At 32.3% G+C, this 18,394-nt stretch overlaps 1 protein-coding gene across 2 annotated transcripts in view; it reads left to right on the top strand.

The window, feature by feature from the left end:
* TMTC3 (transmembrane O-mannosyltransferase targeting cadherins 3) overlaps positions 1 to 18,394 on the top strand; it is a 51,508-nt gene that overhangs the window by 19,242 nt on the left and 13,872 nt on the right. For both annotated transcript variants that reach the window (XM_021687319.2, XM_021687318.2), the window contains exons 4-9: positions 984 to 1,083; positions 3,922 to 4,037; positions 4,480 to 4,652; positions 9,864 to 10,116; positions 14,635 to 14,783; positions 16,616 to 16,736. In XM_021687319.2, coding sequence (XP_021542994.1) covers positions 984 to 1,083; positions 3,922 to 4,037; positions 4,480 to 4,652; positions 9,864 to 10,116; positions 14,635 to 14,783; positions 16,616 to 16,736 — 912 coding nt within the window. The remainder of the gene's footprint in view (positions 1 to 983; positions 1,084 to 3,921; positions 4,038 to 4,479; positions 4,653 to 9,863; positions 10,117 to 14,634; positions 14,784 to 16,615; positions 16,737 to 18,394) is intronic.

Raw genomic sequence — 18,394 nt, 5'->3', positions numbered from 1 at the left:
CATATACAAAAATGATAGGTTGTTTTAAATTTTACAGTGAGTTCAAAATAAAGGAAGAGGTTTGAGGGTTTTATATTTAAATTTTTAGAATTGAAAAAAGGACTTTTATTTATTTGAGAAAGAGACAGCACAAGCAGCCAGAGGGCAGAGGGAGAGGGCTAAGCAGACTCCCTGCTGAGCAGGGAGCCCCATGTAGGGCTTGATCCCAAGACCCTGAGATCATGACCTGAACTGAAGTCAGACACTTAACTGACTGAGCCACCCAGGCACCCCAAAAAAGGACTTTTTAAAGTTTATTATCTTGAGTTTACACATTTATTATAAGATAGAACTTACTGAATTTATGAATATTTTTATATTTTAAGAATGCTTGTATTTTAGGGCGCCTGGGTGGCTCAGTTGGTTGAGCGACTGCCTTCGGCTCAGGTCATGATCCTGGAGTCCCTGGATCGAGTCCCGCTCGGCAGGGAGTCTGCTTCTCCCTCTGACCCTCCCCCCTCTCATGTGCTCTCTCTCATTCTCTCTGTCTCAAATAAATAAATAAAATCTTTAAAAAAAAAAAAAAAAAAAAGAATGCTTGTATTTTAAGAAAATATGTAAGGTCTTAGGTTTTTTGTTTGTTTGTTTTTTAAATTAAGAACTATTCTAGATATTGTCCTAATATTATGTAAGATGTTACTGTTGAGGGAAGCTGGGTAAACAGTACACAGGACTTCTCTGTACCTGTTTTTGCAACTTCCTGTGAATCTGTAATTATTTCAAAATAATAAAAGAACTATTTTAGAGTCACTGGTAAATTTATTTTTATGGAAGATATACAAATTCACCACATGAGGGCACTCAGAGAATATCTAAGAAACTGAAATGTGTGCTTGAAAAATTATGGCAGTTTGATTTCTAAAGTGCTATTCTTATTATATGTGGTAGTTAAATTTTCAAGAGCCTCTTCATTAATATGAACTCCCCTCCCTTTCCCTTTTTAGGTAACAGGTGTTGTAGGAAGAGCAGAACTTTTGTCCTCTATCTTTTTTCTAGCTGCATTTTTGTCATATACCAAATCAAAAGGACCAGATAATTCCATAGGTGAGTGTCTTAACATTTAATTTTTTTCTCTATATCTATTATAAAATATATGCCACACTTGGGTTTATCTTTAGCATGTATGGACATATGAACATGATATTGCAACATTGTCAGTATTAAAAAAATTTTTGCATGTAGTTTATATTTTATCATGACTAACAGATTCTGTATGATTTAACTTAAAAAAATTACCCTAGAATATGGGAGTTTTAGAGTCATTCTTAGTTCCATGTACTGTTATCTATAAATGATACAAGTACCAATACTTCAGTTGTCTTTCTATAGTAAAGCTGTGAATTGTATTATTTAGGTAAAGTTGAAAGCTTATTAGAATATAACTTTTATTATGTGTTGATCATAGTTGAGTTATTGTTACTGAGTCCCTACCATGTGGCCCACCCTGGAAAATGCTTTGTACAAATTAGGTCTTTAATCCTAATGCCAGCTATTAGCAGAAAACAAGCTCCAGGCAATAAAAATGACTTTTTAGAAGTGTGGAAACAGTGGGCATGAAAGAGGTTTTATATAATGGTAACCTATATTTGGTTGATCTTAAAATTTAACTCTGAGGTTTTTTCCTACATTCTTGGAGAATTTTCTCACTGTAGACCCAAAGTACTGATGATAAGGAGCCTAATTTTGTATTAATGTAAACTAAGGTTCAGGAAATAAGTGATTTAGCCAAACACTTTTAGTGTGTTCTTACATTTGTAATATGGGTAGTTTTCGGTCTCCATTTCCTAGAATGGTTCCTTATATACAGTAGGTGTTCATTATATTTATTTAGCAAATGACCAAGTGAACAATTAAACAAATAAATTCTAATTAAAAAGATGCTGACCCTGCTTTTGAACCTCTCTCTATCCTCTTAGCTCCCATAATACTTCATATTCTACAATATGTAATTTTACACGTAAGACCATAAACAGTTTTGTTATCATCTTTGTATTCACTATTTTATCTAATGTATGTTATCCTGTGCAAAGGTTTTCAATTTGTAATTATTTGATCACTTTAAATTCTAGGCTGTTAATGACCCATGCCCTTTTTTTTTTAAGCATGATCCACCTCAGGGCCTTTTTCCTTTCTGTTAGTTTGGGTTTCTGCTCAAATGTCATCAGTACACCACTCATCTTTCCCATTCCTTTCTGCTTCCTTTCACCTTCTATTTTTCTTCATAACACTTAGGTCATCATTTGGCAAATATATCTTTACTTATTTGACTATTATCTCCCCCACAAAATGTAGCAGAAACTTAGAATAACTTAGAATATGTGATTGCTGGAAGTTTGTATCTTTACACATGTAAAATCAGTTTAGAAACCTGTATTTTGTGTTGGAAAGGATTTTAATGATTGAAATTGAATCAGTACTTACACATGTATATATTTTTAAGTGTTGTTAATGTATTTAGCAGGGGGACTTGTTTTGGACAAAATCACACATGGTAACTTTAACCACAGAGATCTGTTTATAAAATCAAAGTTTATATTCACACAGTAATATAGTCACCAAAAGTTGAAGAACTGAAGTGACTGGTTTCAGTAAAGTTCTTGCCTTTATTAGAGCTATTAGTTGCTGAGATTGAATCCAGCATTGCAGAAGGCAACTGTTTGCTTTCTCTGTCTTGGAATGGAATTACAAACTAGTAAGAAGCTCTGAATTTAATGTCAGAAGAACCAAGTTAAAGTCATGATTTCTTTATTGTGCATGACTATTTTTTTAGACCTCCAAAATTCTTTCCTCATCTTAAAAATGGGTATGATTATATCAGCTCTCATATCCCATTGGTATAATCTACTACTTTCATATTGATGGTTTTGATCTAACTAGAATATGAAGGGTTTTTTTTTTTTTTTTTTGAGAGAAAGAATACTATTATATGGAGTATCTCCAATAGTGTTTCAAAGTTTGAGTTGTTTTCCTTTCAGTAATTATAATCTATAGAGTATTCTAAAGTTGAAAACAATTTCAAAAATAAATGAATTTCTGTATTAAGCCAAATGACAAAGGAAAATATATTAGATTCATAAATTGTTTTTTTATTTATACCTGGAATTAAGTCAATTATTTGAGTTATTACTTTGATTAATGTTCTTAATAAATAAACCTAAGGTCACACAATCATACTACAATATATCTTTTAAACTGGAAGAGAATTGGAGATTATATTTTCCAGTAGGAAAACTGAAACTCAGAAAAGTTGCCCAAAGTCACAAAGCAAGTTAGTAGTAGATCCAGAATTACTCTCACAATTCATTCTTCTTTAATCAAATTACTACTACTACTACTACTACTACTACTACTACTAGTAGATGTTTGCTTAAAGTTGATGAAGTAGGTTTTCTGTTTAAATAGAACTTCTGAATATTCTATTGCAAATTTTTTAAAAGAATATTAAATTCTTACTATGAACCTGTTTGTTTTTATACTCTTTTTTTTTTTTAATAGATGCTAGTCTACTTTGCCCAGTAGTTTTCAGTTTCAGGTTTTTAATAAAACATAGATGTCTACATAATAAAGTATTTGTCTTCATTTCAAACTGATAGTTCATCAGTCACAACACTCCAGCCTGTAAGTTTCTCTTTTCCACAAAAAGTTTTAGTACAAGTTATACATCTCGATGTTTTGTTTTGAGTGCATAAAGGAAAAATCACTTACAACATTTAAATATGTTTTAAAATATAAAGTATAGGTTAGTGGGAAATAACGTAAATGTGAACAGAATCACAAGTAGACTTTTTTAGTAATGTCTAATAGTTGTCTAACTTAAAATATCTCTATGATATTATAAAATTGTTTTGTGTAGTTCTATATTTTTCTGTTCTTAAATTGCAGTATGGACTCCAATTGCCTTGACAGTGGTTTTAGTTGCTGTTGCAACGTTGTGTAAAGAACAAGGAATAACAGTTGTGGGAATTTGCTGTGTGTATGAAGTATTTATTGCACAAGGGGTAAGGAGAAATATGTTTTTTTGTTGCTATCACTTATCATACTTAAATGCTCTTATAATAAACTTGTTTTCTAAGTGTGTCATTATGTAAATTGGTGTGTTTACCAAAAATGATATCAAAAAATTTGCAAGAAACCAGCAGGTTTTGTCCTATTATCCATTGAAAATTACTTAACATTTTATAACTTGCTCAGTTTTTTAAGGACAACTCTTTGAATTTCAATAATGGAATCGTTAGGCAATTTAGTAATGTATACAGTAATATTGTACAATATAATTCAGTATTGGATAAGATTATTGGGCTCAGTTTTATTCATTATCAGTTCCACAAATTGCTCCATATTGATTTTATAATTATAGTCAATTTATATCTAATCTTACATTTTGAAAATACTGCATAGAAAACATAGTATATTGTTTAAAACTTTTTTTTCCTTTTGCAGTATACTTTGCCATTATTATGGACTACTGTTGGACAGTTTTTCCGTGGAAAGAGTAGTATTCCATTTTCTATGCTGCAGACACTAATAAAACTCATTGTTTTGATGTTCAGTACACTATTACTTGTTGTGATTAGAGTCCAGGTTATTCAGTCCCAACTTCCAGTATTCACCAGGTATGAAAGTCTGGTTCTTTTCTTTTTTTTAATTCTTTCTTTCTTTAACTCTTGATGTTCAGTAATTATAAGTGTTTCAGAAAGTCTTTGATTTACGTTGAGGTTTTTTAACAGCTTTATTGAGGTATAATATTTTTTTAAAAATCTGCATATATTTATAATGTACAAATTAGTAGCTTTTGACCTATGTGTACACTCATGAAACCACCAGAATGAAAATAATGATTTTAACTTAATGATAACAATGATTTTAACTTGATTGGTTAAGTGATAAGTCTTTTATATTCTTAGTGATTTTTATCTACTTGTTCTAATAATTATTGAGAGGAGGACGTTAAAATATCTGATTGTAATTATAGATTTGTCTGTTTCTCCTTATAGTTTTATCAATTTTTGCTTCTTGTGAGTTCAAGCTCTATTATTAAGTGCATAATATTTAGGATTGTGATTAAATGAGTTTCTTTATCCCTGATAATACTTTATCCCTGGTCTTTACTCAGAAATTCACTTTATCTCCTTTTTCTTAGTGTTAACATTGTTTTTCTTTTTCCATCCTTTAACTTTTTATCTATCAATATATTTATATTTAAAGTTGACTTTTTGTAGACTGCATAAAGTTGGGTCTTTTTTGTTTGGTCAGATTTTTTTTTTTTTAAGATTTTATTTATTTACTTGACAGAGAGAGAGCACAAGTAGGCAGAGCGGCAGGCAGAGGGAGAGGGAGAAACAGGCTCTCCGCTGAGCAGGGAGCCCGATACCCTGGGATCATGACCTGAGCCGAAGGCAGCCGCTTAACTGACTGAGCCACCCAGGCGCCCCAGATAGTATTTTTTAAATGAGGTGTTTCAACTGTTTACATTCAATGTGATTTTCGTCTTGTACCATTTTTCTTTGTGACTAAAGGATTTTCTTTAACATTTCTTGATGTGTAGGTCTGCTGGTGCTGAATTGTTTTAGCTTTTATATATAAAAATATCTTTATTTTATCTTTGTTTTTGAAAAATATTTTGAATTCTGAGTGTAGAATTCCACGTTGTTGTGCATTCAGCACTCTAATAATGTTGCTCTACTATTTGCTAGCTTGCAGTTTTCACTGAGATATCCTCTGTCATCTTTGTTTTTGTGCTTCTGTGTGTAGTGTGTCTTTTTCTGTATGTCTACTTGTATTATTTTCTCTTTGTCATCGTTTCTTTATTTTTTTTTAAATTGAGACATAATTGTTATATACCATTATTAGTTTTAGGTAATCAGTGTAATGATTTGATACATGTATACTGAGAAATGATTATCACTAATAAGTGTACTTAATGTCCATCCATCACCACACATAATTACAAAAAATTCTTGTGATGAGAACTTTTAAGATCTATTTTCTTTGGAATTTTCAAATATACAGTACAGTATCATTAACTATAGTCACCTGCTGCATATTACTGCCCTAGAACATATTTATCGTATAACAAAATTTGGGTGAAAGTGGTCAAATGATACAAACTTCCAGTCACTGTTCTTTTATCTTAATGTGTCTTGTGCTTAGGTTAATTGAGCTTAGGATCTGTAGGTTTTACTTTATGTAAATTTTGAAAATTTTTTTTCTATTACTTGAAATATTTTTCTATTATCTTCTCCTTTTCTGGGACCCCAATTACATGTATATTAAGCCTTTTGAAGTTGTCAGACTAATGCTCTTTTTATTCCTCTCCAAAAACTATTTCTCCCTGTTTTCGTTTTGGATAGTTTCTAATGCAATATATTCAAGTTCACTAATCTTTTTTCTGCAATGTCTAATCTGCCCTTAATTTTTTTCTAGTTCTTTTTCATTTCAGATATTGTTTCCATTTCTAGAAATTCTGTTTAAGCCTTTTTATGTTTCATGTCTCTACATGTTCTAGTGCTTTAATTTCCTCATCTACTAATTTTATTAGTAGTATAAACTAATTTCTTAGTTTAGATTGAATAATTTTTCTTCTCATGGATTATATGTTTCTACTTCACATGCCAGGCAATTTTTTAATAGATGTCATATATGTGCATTTTACTTTAATTATATTACTATAAATATTTTAGAGCTTTGTTCTGGGATACATTTAAGTTATTTGAGAAATGTTTCATCTTCTAGCCATGCTTCTAATCTTTGATGAATGAGACCACAGCAGCATTTACAATAGGGCTAATTTTCTTCTGCTACTGACACAAGACCCTTCTGACTACTATATCTAATAGACTGTGATTTATGAGGATTTTCATTCTGGCTGCTGAGGAACTATTCCCACCTCTGTATGGTATTTGAGAATTTTTATCTAATTCTTTTGAGAGGTACTTTCCTAACTGCATTATTTTTCCTAGTGCTGCTATAGCAGATTACCAGAAACTGGGTAGCTTAAAGCAGCAGAAATTTATTCTCTGTCAGTGCTGGAGGCCAGAAGTCCAAAATCAAGGGTCGGGCACAGTTGGTTCCTTCTGAGGACTCTCAGGAAGAATCTGTTCCATGCTTCTTTCCTAGTTTCTAGAGGTTGCTAGCAGTCTTTGGCATTCCTTCTTTCTTGTGTGTTTCTCTGTATTCTCTCTTTGTATAAGAACACCGGTCATTAGATTTAGGGCTCACCCTAATCCAGTATGACCTCATCCTGACATAACTAATTACATTGGCAAAGAAATAGGTTTCCAAATAATGTCACAGTCTGAGGTTCTGGGTAGATATGAATGTTTGAGAGACATGGTTCAACCCACTACACTGACCTTGTGTATTTCCTCACATACATATGCTGAACAGTTCTCATCAGTACTAAAAACTGGAGCGAGACCCTCTACAGATATGAGTTCTCTTTCTCAGCAGCTTTCTTCTCTCTGGTATTCTGCCCACTGACCCTAGCCCCTGGGCCTCTAGGGCTCCCAGTTCTGTCTTTGCAACCTAAGGATACTACTAGGCTCCACTAGGTTCCCCCTCACTGCTCCACAGACTAAAATCTGGGTCTAGGTATTGAACTTTCCAAGTAGGGTTTCCCTTATTTATTTTTCTTCCCTCGGGTATCATTGTCCTTCTTTCCCTGATGCTCAGTGTGTTAAGAATTAAGTTTTATATATCTTGTCCAGTTCTTTGCGTTTAAAGCTAGATGCAAAAGTTATGCTGAATTTAACAATCTGCATCTTTTTGTCCTGCTCTGAAATTTAGCATTTTTCCATTTCACCTTACTCAGCTAAAATTTAAAATGAAATTTATACTAGTTCCTTATTCAATTATATTAAAGTATCTGACATTAAATACAAGAACTTTTTTTTTTTTTTTTTTTTTTAAACAAAAGGCCAAATGTTGTTTGTGTGCTGTCCAGGATAGTGCATAGCTGGCCCTGGTTAGAATAAAATTTTATTCAGATAATTCTCTTACCTTAAACATTTTCTTTGTATCATTTTCCATATAATTATTCTTTTCAGTAGCATTTTATTCTTTAAAGAATACTTTCTAATTTCATGAATTTTTACTTCTGAGTCTAGCCATGCTAAACTGAACAACTTATTTATTTTTTTTTAAGATTTTATTTATTTGAGAGAGAATGAGAAAGAAAGAGCATGAGAGGGGGGAGGGTCAGAGGGAGAAGCAGACTCCCCGCCAAGCAGGGAGCCCAATGTAGGACTTGATCCCGGGACTCCAGGATCATGACCTGAGCCAAAGGCAGTCGCTTAACCATCTGAGCTACCCAGGCACTCCTGAACAACTCATTTAAGTAGTAAGATATGTGAAATAGATTGAATTGTAAATATATACTTTATAGTTCCTTCTTCACCCTCAGTTTCAGTGTGATTGTTTTTATTATTCCTTTTAGAGAATTTCCATCAACTGTTTTTCATCTCCAGTTCTATAGTGTGAAAATGTGGTTTTAGGTATGAATGTATTTGTTTTGTGTATGTATTTGTGGATGGCTGTATGGAATACATTACATCTAAATATGTATTTTCCAAATAGAAGCATTTAAAAATATGTGTGTATATATATTTTCTTCTATTATATTACCCTATGAAGTTGACTATAATATTGTTTGACTTGCTTTGACATGTGTTCTTTCTCTATAGTACAGTTATTAAATTAGCTATTCTAAATAAACCATTAATTATAAAAATGAACTCTGAATAGTGGATTATAGGAAAAAAGCTTTGTATTCACTTCTGTTGGTTATTTGAGAATTCAAGTTCTGACTCAAGATTTATTATTTTTCATACATGTAGATATTCAAATATGAGGGTTTTTAAGATCTTATTTGTTCAAATAGTATTTACTTTTTCTCAGCCATTTGAATTTTTTAGAAGACCAAGTCAAACAAATGTTAGGGGTTGATTTTTCTTTACTCATTCATTTTAAAATGAGAAATTGGGTTTTTAAAGGACTGTATATTAACATAGCCAGTAAAATTTTGAATGTAGCTTAAAAAAAATCTGAAGCTATTAATTTGAAATATACTTTAAAAAATGCTTTGGCTATGATTTGCCTTAGTTTGCAGGAAACAGACTAAATTAATGAAATGTACATGTAATATATCATGGCCTGGACAAATATAAATTAGGATATAAGTTCATATTAGTATGTACTAGGAGAAAAAGTAGAACACAAAATGTTACAGAGGCCTATACAGTTATTATTCTATACTGGAAATTTGGTTTTCAGCTTCCTAGAAGTCTAAGCAAAAAGGAAAAACTCATAGGTATACAGTTTTCTCTGTCCACAACAAAAGAAAAACATAGTAATTCTTTCTAGGAAGCATAATTTTTATTAGCATTTAGTGCCTTTTGAAAGAAGCCATCTTATGCAGAAAAAACATTGGTTAGTGTTCTCAGAAACACTCATACATCACATACAGCAATGACACTTTTAAAACTTTTCTTTTTACTTTTAATCAGGAAGTTATACTTATGCAGAGTATCATAATATTATAGTGACTTGTCTGAATTATTCTAATAATAAACTAGAAATAGATAACCTAGTTGCCCTTTAAACAGTTTTTCATAGTTTGTCTCAACTAGACATTTCTTAAAGGTTAGACAGTTTGAACTCTAGTGAGGACTAAATACCTCTAGTGAGGTATTAGTAAAAAATATTTTGTCTTTTTAATGAGATTATGTGTAAAATATTGCTTTTATTGTTCAACATTTTATTTATATGTTATATATTTTGTGTTTACAAAGTGTTTTAAATAACTTTTGTTTTCATTCTTTATACAGGTTTGATAACCCAGCTGCTGTAAGCCCAACTCCTACAAGGCAGCTAACTTTTAACTATCTCCTTCCTTTGAATGCTTGGCTTCTATTAAATCCTTCAGAACTCTGCTGTGATTGGACCATGGGAACAATACCACTTATAGAGTCATTTCTAGATATTCGAAATCTTGCAACATTTACTTTCTTTTGCTTTTTGGGGGCGTTGGGAGTATTCAGTCTCAGATACCCTGGTGATTCCTCCAAGACTGTTTTAATGGTAAGAAATTCCCTTAATTTCTCAGATGATGTAACATTCAGTTGATTTGGAGACTGCCTTTAATTTGTCAAAGCATCTTCTTAGAAGCAGCGTCTTTCTTTGTTCAACATCAGCCTAATTTATTAACTTATTTTAGGCTATCTAAAATTATATATCAGAATTCCATGTGCAGGCATAATTTGACATTCACCATGTAAAGTAAAAACTAGTTATGAATTTCTTTGATTTAGTAGGAACTCTGAAACCATGAAGCATGCCTTTGGCATCATTTTCTTCTATTTCTTTACCTAAGTAGATTATACACTTTGAGGAAATAGATCACTGTTTTCTTGACACAGAGAAGAGTGTCCTGTAAGATAGGCAGCTAGAAATATATAGCTCTTTAGTTCTCATTAGCAAGATTTTCATTACTCCCCAAGTTATTTTACTGTGTTCAGAGAACTATGATTATTTATACAGTCTTGTTGTTTTTCTGAGGTGTATTTCTTTGTAATTTTCTTACTCTGCTGTCACTTCTTACTTGTAGCGGTTTTATTGTCTCTTCCTTTAAATTACTGAAGACAGTAATAATCTTTAACATTTTCTTGAGCATTTGCTATATGCCAGAAGGTGTTTTTAATACTTTACAAATATTTCATATTGGCTGTAGCCACTAGGTTCATTTATTCAGTAAAAAGTTTTTCTTGTAGCTTATGTACCGGGCAGCCTTTTAGGCACTAAGGATATGATAAAAAGAAATACAAGGCCCCAATTACCAGGGAAACTGGCATTTTGGAAAATTTGAAGCTAATCTCTGAGATGTAGAGAAGATTGAAAAAACAGAGTTTGGAGGAAAGACCATATTTACTATTTTTTAATCTGTTGAGTTTGATCCTAGTAGAGATCTTGAATAGCACTTGGTGCCTAGAGTTCAGAGGAGAGTCCTAAGCTTCACATAAAAATTTGATAGATTGGCATAGAGATAGTAATTGAAACCAGGATGAGAATAAGAAGGTCTATGGAGAGGTTATATATAGAGCAGCCTTTCTCAACTGGGGTTTTGTGACTTTTCTCAAAGATGGTAACCAGCTATTACCATTTCAAATACATAGAAGATAATTCATACACATAATGAATGCCTTAGAGTATTTGGTCTTAATTCTCCTTCAGAAAATAGTTGAAGGGGCTAGCTAGATAGAGTGAAAAGAGAAGAAACCTACAACTAGGTCTTGAAAAACTCCTATATTTAGATATTATGTAGAGGAGAATAAACCTAAATAGGAGATAGACCAAATGGACGGAAAGGTAGGTAAGTATTTCAAGAAAGATGGAATGGTTATCCCTAACAGATGCTGTTAGGCAGAAAAGTGAGATCAGTCATATTTGACCTATTTTAGGTGTATTAGTTACTTAATGAAATTTATTTCTGTGGAGAGATTTGATTAGATGAGAATATGAAGATTGGTAGTATAGATAACCTGAGGGGTAACTCAACTTTGAATATTTCAAAGGAGGAGACAAGCTTGAATTTATTACCACCTAAGTAAGAGAAGACTATGCCAGCTTGAAGCATAACAGACTGCTGATCTCATGTCGAGCTTGGAGGAAGCATAAAGATCTAGAATTAGTGGACCTTCAGAGGTAGAAGAATCACTTTCATTGAAGTACTCAGTTGGCTGACTTTTAGAAGCAAGGGGTATCACTAATGGATTGACTTGCAAAAACCTACTCGTTGATTTGAAATGTTGATTGATTAAGTGGGATTAAAACCAGCTACTTACTACCTTGGCTGTAAAAATATTTTCCTAAGAATGTGGGAACTTGTTTTATACCTAAAGGACATAATGAATAGGTAAGGTAACTTAAAGATGTGTTGTCAAAGGAGATGTTTAAGGTTGGAGAGACAAGAGCATATTTGAATATGGATAGGAACGATACAGTTGATTAGAAAGTGGTCGAGTAAATGAAGGGATGGTTAATGTGAGATTTGTGAGGAGCAGGGGCAATGTAGAGCTCAGGTTTGGCCTGAGCAAGATGGAGACACACATCTCTTATGTCGCAGAAAGGATGGAAATGACATCAATGTGGATGTTGGTAGTTTTAGTAGCAGGGAATTGAAGGAATTCTTGTTTTATGGCTTTAGTTTTCTCTGTAAGTTTGGAAGTATGATCACCTGCTGAAAGTGACATGAATTAAAAGTTTGAGAAAAGTAAACCTAGAAATTCTGAGGAGTTTTAAGGATCAATTGAAGTTGATAATCATGAATTTATGATGATACTAATCTGTTTTGCTTTGGGACTGTCTCTAGTAGTGCTTTGCTGTTCACGTAAAAACAGACAAAGCAGATACATGATAGAATACATCCAAAGCTGAGGTTCTGCTAAAAGAAAGGAAAAGTAAGGAACGGTGGGTGAATGTAAGTTTTGGCATTTAAAATAATGATTTCTATAATATAAGCTGAATAAAAATAGGATAGTGCCAATGAAATAAGCAGAGATTTATGTAAGTTTTATTTTATGTATATCAAAAGGAACAGTTATGATCTTAGGTATAACTTCTTTAAGATAGTCCTAAACATGCTATGTTATATGGTGATGTTTTGTGAAGATCTTTGGAAGGGATAAGTAGATCAAGGGAGTACCTGCTAAGTACCAGATACTGTGTTAAACACTTATTAAATAAAATCTCATATGTATCCTGACAATATAATGTAAGTAGTTATTAATCCCAATTTATAAAGAAACACAAATTGGCAAGATGGTTGATTAGTTTACCTTATGTTACACAGGAAGTAAGAAATTAAACTGATTTGTTCCAACTCCTTTAACTACCACCTTTCCTTTTAAAGAGAGTTTTGTATCACTGAAGAAGGAACTTATGGTAGCCATAGTTAGCTAGGTGGGCATATATTAATAGAGTGTATTAGAACTTTTGAGTAAATTAATCATTAGAGACATTCCTTTATCCAAGAACCAGTAGATTTTTTGTGTATGTAGCTTATGCATCAGTCCATCATACATCATTGAATGAATTTAATAACACTTTTAATTATTTCAAATAAAATTGCTTTAGAGCAGCCATGAATTAATAAAAAATTTCTTTGCCTGTTTGTTTTTAGAAAAGGACTACAGGGATGCCTGGGTGGCTCAGTTGGTTAAGCATCTGACTCTTGGTTTTGGCTCAGGTCATAATCTCACGGGTCATGAGGTCAAGCCCCAAGTGGGGTCTCTGCTCAATGGGGAATCTGCTTGAAGATTGTCTCCCTCTGCCCCTCCCCTAACTCACTCACTCTCTCTGAAATGAATCTTTAAATAAATAAAAGGAAAGGACTACATATTTAGGAATATCTGTTTCATAGCTAGCCAGTTATTTTTATCAAGCACTCCTGGGAAATGGAAAAATAATTATGTATTCTTAATGTTTTACCTTTTTGATCAAAAAGAAAACATTAAAATTTCAGATATATAAATTAGTCTGATACTTAGTAGTTCAGTAGTGTTTTTCTTTAGATTCATTATTTCCTCATTACAAGTCATTAATTTATCATATGTGGTGAAAGTATTTTTTTCAATGTGTGTACATCTTTACATCTGTATTTTACTAATAAAGTATAATAAAGAGAAAACAATCTTTCCTTTCATACTGTTAAAAGACTCTCAAACTTCTGAAGCTGAAGGAACAACTTGCATAGTTATTCAGTTGGGTACTATAAAACAAATCAGGGTAAGAAAATATGGAAGCAGATGCCCATAGAAACAGATGTCCTAATAACAACCAACTTAGTTTCTTTCACAAGTTATTTGTGCTAGTTGTTTGTATCCTGCCTTTTTAATGGCTTTATAGTCTGGAAACCATATGCTATCTCATTTTCAAAATGACAAAAATAACCTAAGCATTTTTATGATTTATTTCAATGTACAGTGTTAAAATTTTAGAAATTCTTATAGAATAAAAGACTACTGTTTAAAGGGGGGCAGTTTTATTTTTATACTTATGCTAAGCCTCTATTAAATGTATATGACTCATCAGAGTATTATGTAAAAGAATGCTGGGGTACAGACGTAGTAGTCTACTATCTTGTCTAAAGGGTACCTTATGTCATTTTTCAATTTCCAATATGATATGAATACTTACAATAATAAAAATATAAAAACTGGCATGATTGGCTGTTTTGTCCCCCGTTAGTTTTGTTAAAACCTGTTAACATCTCTGTCAGTGTATTTTTACCACACAAACATAAGTTGTATGTATAAAAATTATTAATGTCTTATTTTAGATATATTTTCAAAAAATATTTATTTAATTGGATAGCCCTAATTAGAAGTCCTAACTTGATCTCACCTTGGTGACATACATCCTGATGTTTGTTGTTACCGTCCCTAAGTTGCCATCTTTATGTTTAAATTAGTATTATTTATAGTATTATTAAAAATGGTCCACCAATACATTATTCAAATTAAATGATAAAATATTTGGGTTTAACTTTTGAGTGTCCGTATATTTTTTTAGCTTATTAAAATATCTTATTTTTCTTTGTAGGCACTTTGTTTGATGGCATTACCATTTATTCCTGCATCGAACCTTTTTTTCCCAGTTGGATTTGTTGTTGCCGAGCGAGTATTGTATGTGCCTAGCATGGGGTTCTGTATTTTGGTAGCCCATGGATGGCAGAAAATATCAAACAAAAGGTGAATTAAAATGTTAGTTCATTTAATGCTTACTAACTATAGAATTAAGTGTGATGCATTTAAGTGTTTAAAAGGTTTAGTTCAGTTATATAAGTCCCACTTTTATACCTTTTTTATTTTTCATCTTGATAGTCTCCTCATTTTTCTGTAATTCAGGTTAGGAAAATTCCATAGCACCCACCTCATCCTATGTTCTTATTATTATCAATATAATTTTATTGTACAGCCTGCGACATAACAAACTTTGAGTCAGACCCAAATGAAAACAAGGATATTGTTGAGACTAGAGTTATAAATGACCATTGCCACTTCGATATGCAATGAACTAAAATACAGTCTTCTTACTTCAGTCATACTGAGTTAATATATATAAATGCATATAGTAAGGAATCTATAATTTCTTGATATCATCACTATCTGCATCATAACCACCATGTCCTAGTTGCCTTAAACTAACAATTAAGGAACAGAATAGTCACACTGTATATATGCAAGAAATGGCCACTGACTGCTTTCTTACTTTCCAGTCATCCTTCAACCCGCAGCATTCTGACTCGTCTCTACATCATTGCCTCCTAGTAGCTAAATCCAGTCAGTGCTTGTATTTCAAATTTATTTCCCTGGTGTCTGTAAAAAGTCTCTCTCCTAATTCTCTTCCATGTCTGCTCATTGCTGCTCAGTCCCATCTCAGAGTCGTTTTGCTATACTGGCTCTTTAAATATTTTTTATTTGCCAGAGTTTTACTCAGCCATTTTTCTCACACTGCATATTCTCCCTGGATGATCTCATCCATGTCTACAATTTTCACTAACATCTACCAGGCCTTTTCTCTTAACTTCTACCCATATATCCAATTTTAATCAATACCAATTTTTGAGTGCTTACCATATGCCAGGAGCCATGCTAGACCCTTTAGATTTGTTTTATTTAATCTAATATTCCTTAACTCTTGTGCACATTTGAAAATTAAAGCTCATCTAGGTTACTTAAATCAGGTTACCTCAAGATCACACAGCTAGTAAACAGTAGAATTTTGATTCAGATTTATATCTGACTGCTTCCAATGTCCATGCTTTTTCTTCCTTTCCTTTCCTTTTTCCTTTCCTTTCCTTAGGCTCCATGGTCCATGTTCTTTCTGATCCATGCACTCTTATCCTGATTAAGTGGATCTCTCAAAATGAAAGAAGTTGAACTGTGTTACTAAGACAAAAACATAGAGAACATTAGTACCAAATGAGACCATAGGGATAAATGAAGTATAACCTTATAGATGAGGAATTGAGTCCCAAATAATTAGCCTAAAGCTGTATAAGTAATTTGTATCTATTTCATAAAGAGTTTTACTATGACTTGTAATAAATAATTCTAGCTTTAAAATATGAAATTATTCCAAGAATGTCATGATAATCTGTGGTATAGATGCAATCTGTGTAAGCCAAATTTTTTAAATATAGCCAATGACAAGATTGACCCTTCATAAACACAAAAATATTCAAATTTTAAGTAAAGGCCCCAAAAAGGAAAAGTCACAGTTAAAAATTGGTTTGTCAGCTTTTTGCCATTATATGTAAACAGAGTTTTTGAAATAGAGGCAAATATTGGAATTTAATATCATTAAAGACTGAAGTAGAAGGTAGTATGCATATTTAATTTTTTTGGTGTTATTCCCTTTGAAGTTAGACAGTTATTAGAACAATCCTCATTCCTTAGAATAAACTCAAAGATAATATTAGGGGATATTTAACATACTTTTTACCTCTATTCTAAGAGATAAAATGCTTCTGGTGATATAGACAATGGTTTTTTTGTTTTGCTTTTTTTCTCTCAAACAGTGTATTAAAAAAGTTATCCTGGGTTTGTCTGTCTATGGTGATATTCACTCATGCCTTAAAAACACTCCACAGAAATTGGGATTGGGAGTCTGAATATACATTGTTTATGTCAGCCTTGAAGGTAAAGTATTATCCAGAATGACAGGAAAGTATGTTATTAATGATTTCTTATAGTCATGTCTAAGATGTTTTTACATTTAATTAGACATTTTACTGTCAATTTTAAGTACTTCTCCAAAAGATTAGTAAAAAATGATTTGTTCTTTATATAATATATACCATAACCAGTGCTTTGAATTGTATTTAATTGGTATGTCTATGGCATATATGAATAATTCCCTAAATGCTATACGGTTGTTAGAAGCTCAAATGATAATAAAATGTTTAAATAAGAATACTATATATAGTTCATAGTTCTGAAGGCAGACTTTTTTTTTTAACCTTTTAACGTCTCTAAAATCAGAATAAATCTTACAGTGAGAGGCATCTTACAATTAATTAGTGGCTTTTTTGTTTTCTTAATGGTCTTAGAATTGATGGCATCTTAGATTCAATGAAATAAAATACATAACAAAAAATGGCACCCTACTATGTGGAAGATAACCAAGCTTACAATACTGTAGGAAAGATAAGAACAGGCAGAAAGTAGTAATAAAGCATTTCTATAGAATGGAGAACATATAGGAATAATGTCTTTTTAAAAATCATAAAATTTGGTTTCTGTATGTTATAAGCAATGATTTTTTTTTCAGGTGCTTCTCTTCAAAACTCTAAATTCTTAACTTCCTTTAGGCTATTTCTGTACTCCCCGTTGCTTAGCTTTATTGGAATACTGCCTCATTCCAATAGTCTGTGTGACTTCTTGATTTGGCATCAACTTAAGATCACATGACTATCCTTTTGTCTCACTCAATAACTCCACTCCCTCCTGTAGCTCAGAAGTCTGTAAACAGAAGAGACCTCTTTACTATACTTCTCAATCTGCAGTCCTGGAATACCAATGGAGCCCCATAATTTTCAAGAATTTTGCTTATCTTTATTCCTAGAACAATCTCAAACCACAGCCCCACTCACTGAGGCTAGTTCCTTGGCCAGGTACCATCCTCTCCGTGCAGAAATATCATGCCCATCTGTGAACTCTTAAAGCACAGATTAATTTAGAACTTTAATCCCAGGTTTCCCATTACCATAATGGACTGCATAAATAGCTTTATAACAAGCCTAAAAATAAGTAATCAGAGAAATGTTAAACATATTCTCCTGTTCAGATGCCTTCTCTCCCAAAAGAATACAGATAGTAGAGCAGGAGTTTTCAAACAGCACCATGCAGTTTTTTTTGTTTGTTTTGTTTTGTTTTGTTTTAGGTGAGTTCTATGCCCAGTGTGGGGCTTGAACTCATGACCCCAAGATCAAGGGTTGCATACTCTACTGACTAAGCCAGCCAAGCACCCCATGATGCTTTGATCAAATAAAATTTTTAGTAAAATTCTAATATATTAAATAGATGAAATCAGATTGCTGTGGTTTTAGTATATTTATGTAAAAGGAAGGAGAGTAAATTTGGTGAAGCACTTCATTTTGGCTCCTTTCTCATCTCCAGGGACACCTCTGTGGAACACTCCATTCCTAATAATACACCAAACAAATATCTTTGTTAATTGGAGGTATATATACAAATTTTTCTTTTCTGAGAGAAAATCTGAATTATTTTTTCAAGTTTTATTGAGGTATAATTGACATATAACTTTGTATTAGTATCAGGTGTACAACACAATGATA

The sequence above is a fragment of the Neomonachus schauinslandi genome, chromosome 5 (assembly GCF_002201575.2).
Source record: "Neomonachus schauinslandi chromosome 5, ASM220157v2, whole genome shotgun sequence".
NCBI lineage: Eukaryota > Metazoa > Chordata > Mammalia > Carnivora > Phocidae > Neomonachus > Neomonachus schauinslandi.
Note: the sequence above shows the minus strand (reverse complement) of the source record. Positions and strands in the feature narration are given on the sequence as shown.